At 48.0% G+C, this 13574-nt stretch overlaps 1 protein-coding gene across 4 annotated transcripts in view; it reads right to left on the reverse strand.

Moving 5' to 3' along the window:
* Positions 1–13574, reverse strand: part of ITGA3 (integrin subunit alpha 3) — a 93423-nt gene that overhangs the window by 39785 nt on the left and 40064 nt on the right. For 2 of the 4 annotated variants that reach the window (XR_013227132.1, XM_077315927.1), the window contains exons 3-7: positions 11261–11343; positions 8120–8369; positions 5864–5947; positions 4603–4810; positions 3611–3700 (exon numbers count right to left, since the gene is read on the reverse strand). Coding sequence is in view for 2 of the 4 variants with exons in the window: in XM_077315927.1 (XP_077172042.1) it covers positions 3611–3700; positions 4603–4810; positions 5864–5947; positions 8120–8369; positions 11261–11343 (715 nt within the window). In the remaining 2 variants the exon portion in view is untranslated. The remainder of the gene's footprint in view (positions 1–3610; positions 3701–4602; positions 4811–5863; positions 5948–8119; positions 8370–11260; positions 11344–13574) is intronic. The other 2 variants (XR_013227133.1, XM_077315928.1) reach the window with 1 other exon arrangement.

Below are 13574 nucleotides of genomic sequence, written 5' to 3' on the forward strand. Positions count from 1 at the left end.
TGACCCCAGTATTCCTATAAGGCAAGTGAAGGCATTAAGCAAGCTCTGGAACTGGAGAGTGGACACAAGACAGCACAACAAGTCTCCTGTGTCATTAGGGAGGAAACAGATTTCTGAATTAGGATGTGTTTGGAAAACTCAGTCCCATTGAGTCAGAAAAACTACCAATACCAGCATTCCCTGCAGTGAGAGACACTTCTGGAACTTGTTGAAAACCTCCATTTTGATTTTTTTTAAATAAGAAAGTTATTTAAAATTTAAACATTCATACCAAAATTTATATTAGCATTTATTAAGCTAATTTAAATATATAATAAGCATTTAAAAAGGAGACCATCTAAGCATTAGTAATAAGAGCTCTCAACAATACACACATTATTTATTTCCTCCTTCCCTCTACATCCACCCATTCTGGAACTGCAAGACGGAGCTCTTCCGCCAGGATTACAGTTGAGGCTGGTGCTCTAAGGAAGATCTGGAACCCCCCCCCTCACTCTACTGGCGGCTGGAGATCAGTTCTCCCATGTCCAACCCTGGAGGATGGGGGGGGGGTTAGTTGTTTTTACTTTGCCGCGTTATATCTTGGATTTTTGTATATGTAATTGTGGATTGTATATTGTTTTGTATTGTATATTGTACATTGTTTTTAGGAGAAATTTTATTGGGGATTTTATATGTTTGTAACCTGCCATGAGCCTTTTTGGGAGTGGTGGGCTAAAAATCAAATAAAGAAACAAACAAACAAACAAGCAAGCAAGCAAACAAACAAACAAACAAACACTTCATGAAGATCTACCTGCTCAAGTATACCCCTCATTCTGGAAAGTACTACATTTCATCTAACTTTCCTATGTCTTTATTGTTCTGAATATATGTTAATTTCATTAATAAGAAACCTCAGTTGTATAAGCAAAGCCCTCCACAATCCCTTTCTTCTTTACTGCTGATTTTCCATCTCTCACTCTCAACAAGACAGACTTGGGAAAAGGGGAGAGAGTAGAAAAGAATTAAGGGGTTGGATCCAACCAGTTTCTCTGCTAGGGAGCAATGAAGGTGGGTCCACTTTGACCATGTAAAAAAACTGGGGGTCACCGGAACTGCCTGTAGTGAAGGGAATTTAAGCAAGGCTGAGGGAACAAGTTGGCTGGATTCTACCCAATGTGAGGTAAGGTTAGGATGTAGGTGCCAACTCCAGGCTGGGAAATTCCTGGAGATTTGGGAGTGGATCCTGGGTATAGTAGGGTTTAGAAAGGGAGAGCCAGTGCCTTAGAATTCACTGGTCAAGGCAGCCATTTTCTCCATGGAAACTGGTCTATGTAGTCTGGGCCCCACATGGAAGACAACAATCCCAGACCAGGAATACAGTAAGGAAGATTAATGAGAATTTTCCTTATCTGAGAATTCTCTGCAAAAGTCAAGACATTACTCATCTCTATCTAGAATTTGTAGTGCCTATGTTTGTATAGAGCCTCTTGTGGTGCAGAGTGGTAAGGCAGCAGACATGCAGTCTGAAAGCTCTGCCCATGAGGCTGGGAGTTCGATCCCAGCAGCTGGCTCAAGGTTGACTCAGCCTTCCATCCTTCCGAGGTCGGTAAAATGATTACCCAGCTTGCTTGCTGGGGGGTAAACGGTAATGACTGGGGAAGGCACTGGCAAACCACCCCGTATTGAGTCTGCCATGAAAACGCTAGGGGGCGTCACCCCAAGGGTCAGACATGACTCAGTGCTTGCACAGGGGATACCTTTACCTTTTACCTTTATGTTTTGTATAGCAGCTAACATGGAGCGACTGTGATAAGGAAGCTGAAGTTGGTTACTTATTACTTATTCGTTCTTATTCATGATATTTCAACAATATTTGTTGATATTGTTTATGATTTGTTGATATTGAATATGATTATTCAACAATATTTAAAAGATCTCTGAATCCCCAAATAAGATTTAGAGCATCACATTTCATATACCCCCACATTCAGGGGACTCCCCTGAAGAGGAAGATCACGGGAGGTGATGGTACCGCTTTACTCTGCTCTGGTTCAGCCTCACTTGGAGTCCTGTGTTCAGTTTTGGGCACCCCAGTTGAAGAGGGATGTGGACAAACTGGAGCATGTCCAGAGGAGGGAGCTAAGATGGTGAGGGGTTTGGAGACAAAGACATATGAAGAAAGGCTGGGGGAGCTTGGTCTGTTTAGCCTAGAGAGGAGACAACTGAGAGGGGATCTCATAACCATCTTCAAGTATTTAAAAGGGAGCCATATGGAGGATGGAACAGAATTGTTCTCTCTTGCCCCAAAGGGACAGACCAGAACGAATGTGATGAAATTAATTCAAAAGAAATTCCGTCTAAACATTGGGAAGAAGTTCCTGACAGTTAGAGCGGTTTCTCAGTGGAACAGGCTTCCTCGGGACGTGGTGGGTTCTCCATCTTTGGAATTTTTTAAACAGAGGCTAGATCTGACGGAGAGGATGATTCTGTGAAGGCTTAAGGGGTGGCAGGTTATAGTAGATGAGCAAAAGGAATGTGAATAGGGTTGGACTAGATGACCCAGGGGTCCCTTCCAACTCTATTATTCTATGATTCCCCCTTTGAGAGGACATGTGCTGTCTCCTGCTCCGGCTGCTCCATAGTGGGGTACCCTCAGGACAATCACACAGCCAGAGATTGGGGCCAGGCTGCACCGCAAAACAATCTTTGGACCACCCCAAACAATACATCCCCACACTCTGGAGACTGTCCCCTGCAAGCAGACATATGTTGGTACCCAGTCCAAACACCACAAATTCCTTTCTGGAGTGCCCCCAAGAGGCCTATTTTTCAAGGGAGATTTGAAAAAGGAACTGGGAATGGGTGCATGCCAGCTGCACCCCAGAACACAGAAAATGGGCGTCATATTAGAGGGCCCAGCTCTTGGTTGGAAAATTCCTGGAGATTTTGGGGGGTGGAGCCTGGAGAGGGCAGGGTTTGGGGAAGGGAGGGATTTCATTGGGGTATAATGCTGTAAAGTCCACCGTCCAATGTGGCCTTTTCCCCCAGGGGGACTGGGTTGCCTAGAAATGAGTTATAATCCCAGGAGATCTCCAGCCACCACCTGGAGGGTGACAATCCGATGGTATCCTTGTAGTGAAGGTTTCATAGAAGATGCATATTTATGGACCGGGGGGAGAGGAGTAGGGGGAGAGTGTGTAGCTCAAGGTCACCCAGCAAGCTTCCATGGCACAGTGGGGTTTGAACCTGGGTCTCCCAGATCTTAGTCTGATACAATATCCACTACACCAGGGGTAGTCAAACTGCGGCCCTCCAGATGTCCATGGACTACGATTCCCATGAGCCCCTGCCAGCGAATGCTGGCAGGGGCTCATGGGAATCGTAGTCCATAGACATCTGGAGGGCCGCAGTTTGACCACCCCTGCGACTACACCAAGCTGGCTCCAGTGGGTGGAGGATGTAGGGCAGGTTCAGTCCCTGACTTCTTCAGTTCAAAGAGTCTGTAGACAAAGTCAAGAGACTTTTGCCAGAGACCCTGGAAAGCCGCTGGATATTAAAACGGACACTGAGCTTGGTGGGCTGAAGATCTGGCACAGTCTGAGGCTGCTTCATGCCACATGCTCACGAGAGAGCTGTGTAATGACCGGACATCTGGGCACAACCGTGGACAACTAGATTAGCAGCTGGTCTTTCCTTTGTCAGGCAGCAAATGAGGCTGTAATGAAATTTTAAAGTATTCCTCGTGGAGTCTGACTGAAGCTGAGCATGGGGGTTTGGGGTTTTGGTTTTTTAAATCACACCATTACCAGGAAGTAGAAGAAATGCTTTGGGGCCAGGTCTGGCGACAACAGGTTTGTCGCATTGGAAAAAAAACAAACCTGAATTGTCCAGTACATGGATCCATTATTTGTGTGTGTGTGTATCTGTTGGGGCTCCTGAGGGGTTTCTTGGTTCAGTTTTGCCCCTTGTACCACCAGGCTGAGATATTAATTATATTTATATACCGCCCTCCCCGGAGGCTCAGATCCTAATAAAGAGTTGATTAAACTCCCAGTGGACCTGGCTTCCTTCAAACCCACGGATTTAACACTGGCAACAAAGGTGGAATCACAATGCTTGGTATAAAAGAAAGTTCAATGAGATCCACACCAAGCTACAGGACTACCTCATGGATGCCACAGCCAGACATCAGCACACTGGCTCCAGCTCCTGAGCTCTGCTGGTCATCAAGGACCCCGGTACTTGCACCCTGGTACATGCACGACTTTGTGCATCACCTCCTAAGTGACTTCCTAAGGGGGGGGGAGTGTTAAGTATGTGGCTCTGTTAATGATTCTATGGAGGACCGAGCTTGAAATCCAAGTAGGATCGCCGCCAGGGCTTTCTTGGTGGATCTTTGCCTCCTGTACCACCAGTCTGGGATCCTAATAAACAGCAGATTGAACTCCCAGTGGTCCTGGCTTCCTTCCAACCCATGGATTTAACAGTTGCATTTTTACTAAACACTCCTGGAGAGCACCTGCCTTTAAAAAGAGGAAAATGAAATTTGGGGTTTACGAAATGACGGGGAGAGCCCCAAATCCACCCCCCTCCTTTTACTCCATGAAACCAACTCACCCATCATTGTTGAGGTCAGCTAGAGCAATGGAGCTGCCAAAATACGAGCCCACCTGCTCTCCAGGGATCATCAGCTTCTTCTCAAGAGTCCTTCTAGCGTCATAGACCATCAGGAAGATGGCCCCGGTGTGGTTATAGCGGGGGGCCCCTGTGACGAAGGTGACGTCGGCATTGCGCAATACATTAGCGCCTGCCTCAATGGTATATCCTGCAAATGCGAAAGAACACAGGGGAGCTGTGCGGCCATTTTCCAGTCCTGCCTCACTTTAAGCCAGGGATGGCCAGTTCGGCTACCCCTGCTCTAAACCAACCCCCCCCCCCCCATTCCTCTGGCTGAAACAAGCAGTCACACTCCAATTAGGTCTGCTGGAACAGGGAAAAGAACTCTACATGAGCTAAAAAATAATAACTCCGTAATTTCCTTTTCTATTATTAATTCTAATACTGAATACAGGCTTGGTGTAAGCATTGAGAGCCCAGGCTCTAATCGGGAAATTTCTTTAAGATTTCTGTTCTCTCTTCTGTTGGGGGTTTCCAATAACATATTTTAAGAAGGTGGGCAACAGAGCCTTCGCTATGGAATGCCACTCCTGTTCCACAATTACTTTGACTTCTGTTCCTCCTTCCTCCTCTTGTCTGAAGGCCTTTCTTTCATCAGAAGTATGGCTTTCATCAGAAGTCTATTGGTCTGGGCAGGGGCTCTCTGCTTTCCAGATACACCTCATTCCCCCCGCCCCCAACTCTCCGAAACTTGGAAGAACATCGCTTTTTAATGCAATGTGCTGACATTACCTAGAAGTAGTTGTCAGGGGGGGCCTGGTTTGGGGGCAAAACTCTATGGTTTGAAGCAAAATCTACCATAAAGTTTTGCCCAAGAGCCACAGCATTGCCCCGACATCCCAATGTCACTTCTGGGTGACGTCAGCACATCAAGTGACATTAGAAAGCTCCTGGAAAGCTCCCCTATGCCCCACTGGCCGTGCAGGTGGACCTGGTAACCCTATCAAAAAGATATTTCCACTTGTGTCCCTCAAATGTTCTTTAGAAGTTCCACCTTTGCCCTTTTTTTAACTCCCTCCCCCTTTAAAAACACGCTTCCAATCTGTTTTCCTGCAGGGTCTTTCTCTCAAGGGCACTGAGTGCCATTCGCTGCAAAGGTTTGGTCACATCCACAAATAATTTCTGTGCGTCTGCTTCCGAAACATCCCTGGGGCTCCTTCCCTGAGCGAGCCCAATGCAAGGACAGTCTCTGGCCAGTTACCTATATAACTGTTGCCGTGTTTCTCATCCGGATAGTGGATGTCAGCCTGGTCCCAGCTTTCTCGGTGGATCACATAGTCGGTCCCTGTGCCAGAAAGAAGCAACGTGGAATTTTTCTCTCTCAAGGCAGCCTGGATGCCACTGAGCCCAAGAGCGTGGCCACCCAACCATTCCCTTCCTTGCCAGGCATCTCTTCTCCAGCCACTTTTAACAGGGATGGTCCAAAGAGGATTCTTCCCACTAGAATAAATCTATATATGAAGAGGTAGTGTGTGTGTGTGTATGTGTGTGTGTGCATAAAAGGAAAAGAGGTCTTCCTACATGGAGCCCAAAAAGGTACATGTTTAAAGCTCACAACACTGCATGGGAGGTTTCCTGTGTTAATCACTGAAGGGCAGCTCACAGCTCAGAGAGCCCACATGGTACAGTGGTTAGCATGTCAGACTAGGATCTGGGAAATCCAGGTTCGAATCCCCACTTGGGCCATGAGAGATTGCTGGGTGATCTTGGGACAGCCACACACTCTCAGCCTATCCTACCTCCCAGGGCTGTTATTAGGAGGATAAAACAGAGGAGGAGAATGATGCACGACACTTTGGGTCCCCATTGAGATAAAAAGCGGGATATAGATAAAGTGAATAATAAAAACAAAGTGTGTGCTATTTGCTGGAAACCAGATATTGGGAAAGATAACCCAAAGCAAAGTAGCTAAAGGAATGAAGTATGGGGGGAGAAAAGGGTATGGCATAACGGGTAACTAGGGCATCTAGAATCCTAGAGTGGGAAGGGGCCACACAGGCCATCTAGTCCCACCCCCTGCTCAACGCAGGATCAGCCAAAAGCATCCAGGATAAGTACCTGTCCAGGTGCTGCCTGAAGACCACCAGTGAGGGGGAGCTCACCAAAATTAAACTAGTCCCCTGCTTACAAAGCGAATTCCCCAGGAGAAAATTACGGCTTTGGGAGGATGGGTTCTAGGGTTTACATATTTTTAAAACTTGTTAAACATTTATCAGATGATATGACCCCATATGATTGTGTCAAAACACCCACCCCTCCCAAAATGACCAATGATGGGCCTGGAGGGGTGGGAAGGGGAGGGGCCCCAGGTGGGTGTGTCCACAGCTCTGCTTCCCAGCCATATTCTGCACCATCACACCACTTCTGGGGTTTCTCCAAGCATGAAGAATGTTTCAGGGGGTTCTCAACAGTAAAAAAAGTTGATAAAGGCCGAGTTAGAGAGTGGGGTGAACAAAGGGAGGCTGGAGGAAGCAGAGACTTTTGGGAAACAGGGAGGTGGACATAGGGTGCTGAGAATTTAGAGGGAGGGAATAGCCCCCAAAGCTAGAGGACGAGGAGAACTGGTTGGGGAAACAGGGAGAGAGCTGTGAAAAATATATATTAATTATAAAAATGCTGATCTGAAACAAGCGTGGTCATTGGTTGAATACTTTTAGCCTAGAGAAGACTTTTATGCATCCCGCAAGTTAAACAAACCTTCAGAACTCAATTTTGTTAGTGACGCACTTTTGTTTTAAACAAGCTGAAGAAACGTGTCTTGGTCATGATTTTTAAGGAAACACTGTTGAAGTATCAACTTTGCCAAATTAATTGCTTCCCTTGTGATGTTTTTCTAAGCCTCCTTATCCCAACCCTGTCCACTGTGAAGCATTTTAAAAAACAAAATTACAAACACCCAATTTGAGCTTTCACTAGCAAAGTGGGTAGCATTGGCTGCAGGATGCCCCCTTCCTCCTGCCCAACCTTGTTTTACCTCTAAACTGAATTAGTGCCCCCAGCGATTAGAATCCCCTTCCCCAACAGGGCTACAGGAGGAGAAAACAGGGCAAGAAAGACTATGGGAAGAAGGCTGCATACACGGGGTCGTCCACCCGAGTGGGGGGGGGGGGAGACTAGAGATCTCTTGCAATTATAACGGATCTCCAGGCGGCAGAGATCAGTTCCCCTGGAGAAAATGGCTGCTTTGGAGGGTGGAATCTATGGCGTTGTTGAGCAGGGGGTTGGACTAGATGGCCTGCATGGCCCCTTCCAACTCTATGATTCTAGGATTCTAGGATTCTATGCATTGAGCAGGGGGTTGGACTAGATGGCATGTAGTGTCCCTTCCAACTCTGTGGTTCTATGATTCTATGATTGTGCCCCAAACCCTACCCTTCTCGGGCTCTACCCCTCAGCTATCCAGGTACGTCCACACCCAGAGCCGACCACCTTAACCTTCAGGCACAAAGCTAGACACCTTGCCAGTTGTAGGCCCCTGGAGCTCCAAAGTACACATTGCTGTCAGTGAAGCCACCACTGATGCCCATCTGGCACATGCCCGTCTTCTCAAGGTCAGTGTTGGCATTGCACATCTCATTTTCATACGTCTGCCAGTCATCATCCTCATGAAGGCTCAAGTCGTTGCCGCGGACGTAGCACTTCCCCACCATGCGCCGCTGGTCCTCGTTGCCGGCCCACAAGACCCTGGTGTAGCGGTGAGCACAAGCCTGGCGGAAACCCAACCCCAAAAGGCCCCGGTCAGCACTATACTAGAAAGGAGGAAGAGCTGAAAGTCCCTACCCATCATGCCATGTGGCGAGAGCAACGTGTTCTGCACACGCAGTGTCATATGTGCCACCATGTCACTGGTCACCCCAGGTGTGTTATAAGGCAGCTCTCAGAACTGCCAGAAACTCTGTGGTAAAACCATGAAGTTTCCAGCAATTCCTAGAGCTACCTTTCAACCTTTCCAGATTTCCACCACAAGTGATGTGCTTGTGCATGCGATGCCACCACTTGGAGCTAATAATATTTGGCACAAGTGCACCACTTGGAGCAGTGGCACACAACGAGACATGGGAGCAGAGGATACCCCACCCCAACCTGGAGTCTGGCAAGCCAGGCCTCCATCTTAGCATATTTTAAGAAAGAGGTGATCTTGCAATGGAACAAATGGAGCATTAGGAGTGGGAGTTTTTTGAGAAAACCGGGATGAAGTTCCACAATTCACATTAGCCTCTCTTGCTAATGACAATTGGCACAAATGCATTCTGTTGTTCAAGGCGCCTGGCCGTCTAGCGTCTAATACCCAAAGCCATTTCTTGAATTTCATCTTAATTCCACGGAAAAACGTTTCCAAACCTTTTAAAGATGCTGATGTGGCACAGGACCAAAATAGCAGCCCTTTGAGTGGTTCACAAAAAAAAAGAAAAGAAAAGAAAAAGAAAAAAAGTCTTGCAAAAGTGGCCCTTCAGGAAGAGAGTGCAAAGAGTCCACTTGGGGAAGAGAAGAGCTGGGCACCTGCTTGGATCTGGAATATCCTAAGGGCACGCAAAGCAACGAGTGAGTCCCCCTGGCGCCACTTGGATGCAGGATCCCACTGGCAGAAGTAACTAGAGTAGCCAGGTTCACTGCTTTGGGCCCCTGCTTTTTAGATGCACCTTGCCATCCCCAACACCCCCAAAACTTATATGAAACCGGAAGAATGCCAGATTTTAACACAATGTGATGATGTCACCTGGAAGTAATGTTCAGGTTATTGGGGGGGGGGGGCACTCTGTTTTGGGGCAAAACTCTATAGCTAGAGGCAAATTCTACCATAAAGTTCTGCCCAAAAGCAAGAGCATTACTCTCCCCCTGACCCACCCACACACTCCTCTAGTGTGTCAATGCCTCTTCTGGGTGACTTCAAGGAGTTGTGTCGCTCCCAGAAAGCACCCCCACCCCCTGCTGGCAGCTCTGCTGGACCTGGCCACCCTAGAAGCCACTACCACAGGGATCCCCTACCCCGCATGACTGCTGGGGGCTCCCTTGCCTAGCGCCCGCTGTATTTTAATTACAGCGGGCTTGATTTCTAGTATCTTTAATAAAAAGGTGGCCTCTTGTGGCGCAGATCCGCGGGGTCTCAAAGCTCTGCCCATGAGGCTGGGAGTTCGATCCCAGCAGCCGGTTCAAGGTTGACTCAGCCTTCCATCCTTCCGAGGTCGGTAAAATGAGTACCCAGCTTGCTGGGGGGTAAACGGTAATGACTGGGGAAGGCACTGGCAAACCACCCCGTATTGAGTCTGCCAAGAAAACGCTGGAGGGCGTCACCCCAAGGGTCAGACATGACTCGGTGCTTGCACAGGGGAGACCTTTACCTTTTTATCTTTAATATTTTGTAAACCTCCCTGGTCATAGTGAAAAAGTGGGATATAAATATTTAAAATAAATAAATAAATACCTTAGACTGGGGTTGGCAAACGGTAGCTTCCCAGATGCCCATGGACTACCACTGCCATAAGCCCCTGCCAGCACATGCTGGAAGGGGCTGTTGGGAATTGTAGTCCATGGACACATGGAGAGCCACAGTTTGGCCACCTCTGCCTTAGACCAACCAAGGAGACTCAAGAACTCTACCAGAGTGGTAACAACAGGCTTGGGACCTGAAAGTAGTTCTTTCCCCAGCTTGTCTGCAGTAGAGAGTGGCCAAGATTATCTAACTCAAGAGGAGCCAAACCATGTTCACCAATACTGGGGTCTGGTAATGGCTGCCAAGAAATGGTCCTCTCTAGCAGATACCAGCAGCTGCGCTGACCCCAGACATCATCACGTACTCCTGAAGCTGGCAGCTGCCAGTGGGTTAGGCTCAGAAGGGTGGCAGGAGGGGTGAGGCCTGTAACTGTTAGAGAGACAGATTTTAAGAGGCTGACTCAACAAGCAGGACTCACCTGGCTAATTCCACACACAGTGGATCAGGTGTAGTCAAACTGCGGCCCTCCAGATGGCCATGGACTACAATTCCCAGGAGCCCTTGCCAGCATTCGCTGGCGAATGCTGGCAAGGGCTCCTGGGAATTGTAGTCCATGGACATCTGGAGGGCCGCAGTTTGACTACCCCTGCAGTGGATAATGCCGTGTGCTTTTGCAGCTGGATTTCCCTGTGCAAAACAGGAAAATCGGCCTCTAAAGTGCATTGAAAGTGCACATAATGTGGAATAAGGGAGAGACCAGCTTTAGGCAAGTGAATAGGAGGAAAGAGGAGACAGGCAAAGGAGACAGCAAATGGGAAAGCAGGGCAATGGAGGAAGAGGAGGTAACGAAAGGAGGAATTTAGGTATAAAGGAGGCTCTGGAATCCAAGCCAGGGAGGAGGGTGGAAGGATAGTTGTGTCTGCAATGAGCTCTCTACCCAGGAGGCAAAGACTTCTCCAGGCCTGTAGGAGAGTCTCACGCCCATTCTGAGGTTGGAGAGAGCATCCCAACGAGATTCAAGGAACAGTGGAAGGCAGTGTTCAACCTGGCATGTCCCCGTGTCGTGACAAGGTGGAAACATTTTTAGTCTGATATACTGCTCTTGAAGTTGGAAGCTCACCCCCACTCCCATGCCCCATCCCACCTCCAGCCCCTACCACCACTCACCATCACTCTTCCAGAACTGGTTCTTTGGCTTGCTATCGCCACGCCCAGCCACATGTCCTGGACGATATTGTTGTGGGGGTCACCTGAGGGTGACAAGAGAGGAGAGTGAAAGGAGAAATTACATGGGGAATCACATTCCAAGCCCCGCTCCCTAGTCCTTGCAGGGATGTTTTTTCCCCAGACATTAAAAAAATAAAAGAGCACAGATTTGATACCTCCACTAGAGAAAGGCGCAGAGCAATAACACAGGATTTGCTGAGCATTTATGTGAAACAATGGCCCATTCGGCACATGTTGGAGAATGCACTTTCAATGTGCTTTTGCAGCTGGAGTTTCCTGTATCTACTTCTAGAGTGCATTGAAAGTGCATTCTCCAACATTGCACTTAAAGGAATCAATACTGCTGATGTTTATTTACTTGATTTATACCCAACCGTTCTGCTTGATGGGGGGCCAAAGCCTACACCTTTCTCCTCCTCCCCACCACTTTAGGTCTCCATTAGGATTGTCACTCTCCAGGTGAGGCCTGCAGATGTTGTACTATTACAACTGTTCTCTAAATCAGTGGTCCCCAACCTTTTTATCACCGAGGACAGGTCAACGCTTGACAATTTTACTGAGGCTGGGGGGGTGGTAGTCTTTTGCTGAGTGACGTTGCCACCGCCTGAGCCCCTGCTCTGCTTGCTTTCCCGCCAGCACCCCTGACTTCACACTGCCTGCTGGGGGGCACTGCTAGCAGCAGCTGTGTAGTGCCATGCCGAGGGGGAGCCCCAGCCATGGTGGCCGCTGGAGAGCACCAAAGGTGAGCCGGCGGCAGAGTGGCAGAGCAGCCCCCGAGGCAGCAGCTGGGGAGGAGGACGAGGAGGAGCCGTGGCCCAGTACTGGCTGATCCAAGGACCGGTACCGGTCCCCAGACCGGGGGTTGGGTATCACTGCTCTAAATGACAGAGATCAGTTCCCCTACTCTGCAGGTGGACTCTCTGGCATTGTCCCCTGTTGAGGTCCCTCCCTCCCTCCCCAGACCCTAACCCTCTCCAGTATGGTTTGCAGCCCCCACCCCCTACAGCCAGCTCACAAGCCAGACAAAATTTCCCCCATTGCTTCTTTCCAGCCTCAGTCATATCTTGCCCCTGCACAAAAATATTAGCTGTCATCATGGCCAGTAGAGAGCAACAGATCTATCTTCCTTGAATGTCTTTCATCCTTTTTATAAGCTACCAGTGCTAATGGAAGCCAGAGTTGGTATGGAATGTGGCACAAATCAACTTAATGGAATGACTCCCTTGCATAATGAGGCAGGGCGGAAAGAAAACCGAGCTGTGATTTTTGTGATTTCAGCCACTTCCATCATGTCTTCACCCTCCAACTGTCCTATTTTGTAAATTCGAATCCCCCATCTGGGATAGGCTTTCCTAGTATGGAAGGTGTGCCAACCCTTTGAAGCAGTTCAAGTTCCTGTTTTTCTCCATCACATTTCCAGGTCCAAAGTGGTATACTTGGCTGAAATGTCAGAGGAGGATTTGGGAGACCCAGGGTTGAGCATCCACTCTGACATGGAAGTTTGCTGAGGGCCTTTGGTCTGGTCACACAGACTAACCTACCTCAAAGGGTTGTTGGGAGGATAAAATGGAGAGGACAGCCAGAGTCCTCACTGAGGAGAAAGGTGAGATATAAATTTAAAAATCTGTATTATCCATGGCAAAGAACCATGTCAAATATGGCAACTTGTACAATGGCATATCAACACTTTCTGTTTCATTTTGTAAACTCTTTCTAATCTTTACTGGTACTGAATTTGTGTATAATCAAAAGAAGGTGGTAGCAAAGTTCACATTTTCCATGCTGTTTCTTAGGCAATGCCCATGCCTGATCAGCGAAGAACTGAAACTCAATCTGCAATGTAGCAGTTAAGAGCAGCAGCCTCTAATCTGGAGAACTGGGTTTGACTCCCCACTCCTCCGCATGCAGCCAGCTTGTGACCTCTGTTCTCTCAGACTCACCTGCCTCACAAGGCACCTGTTGTGGGGGGAGGAAAGGGAGGGGATTGTGAGCTGCTTTTAAAATTCCTTCAGGTAGTGAAGTATAAAAATCAACTTTTCTTCTGCTGGCCAAAAGGACTGAAGCATCAACTGGTGGGTTGATACTCCTGAAAAACTGTTACCTCAAGGTTGTTAAATACCATTAAGAGCAACACAGCCAGAGAAAGGTGGATCTTCACCTGGTTCTAAGGACTTCAAATTGGATGTTGAGTTACCCTGTTTCTTATAATGGGAAGAGACAACATCCAAAACAGAGCCTTCAAAAACGTGGTCTC

Source organism: Paroedura picta, chromosome 16, assembly GCF_049243985.1.
Source record: "Paroedura picta isolate Pp20150507F chromosome 16, Ppicta_v3.0, whole genome shotgun sequence".
NCBI lineage: Eukaryota > Metazoa > Chordata > Lepidosauria > Squamata > Gekkonidae > Paroedura > Paroedura picta.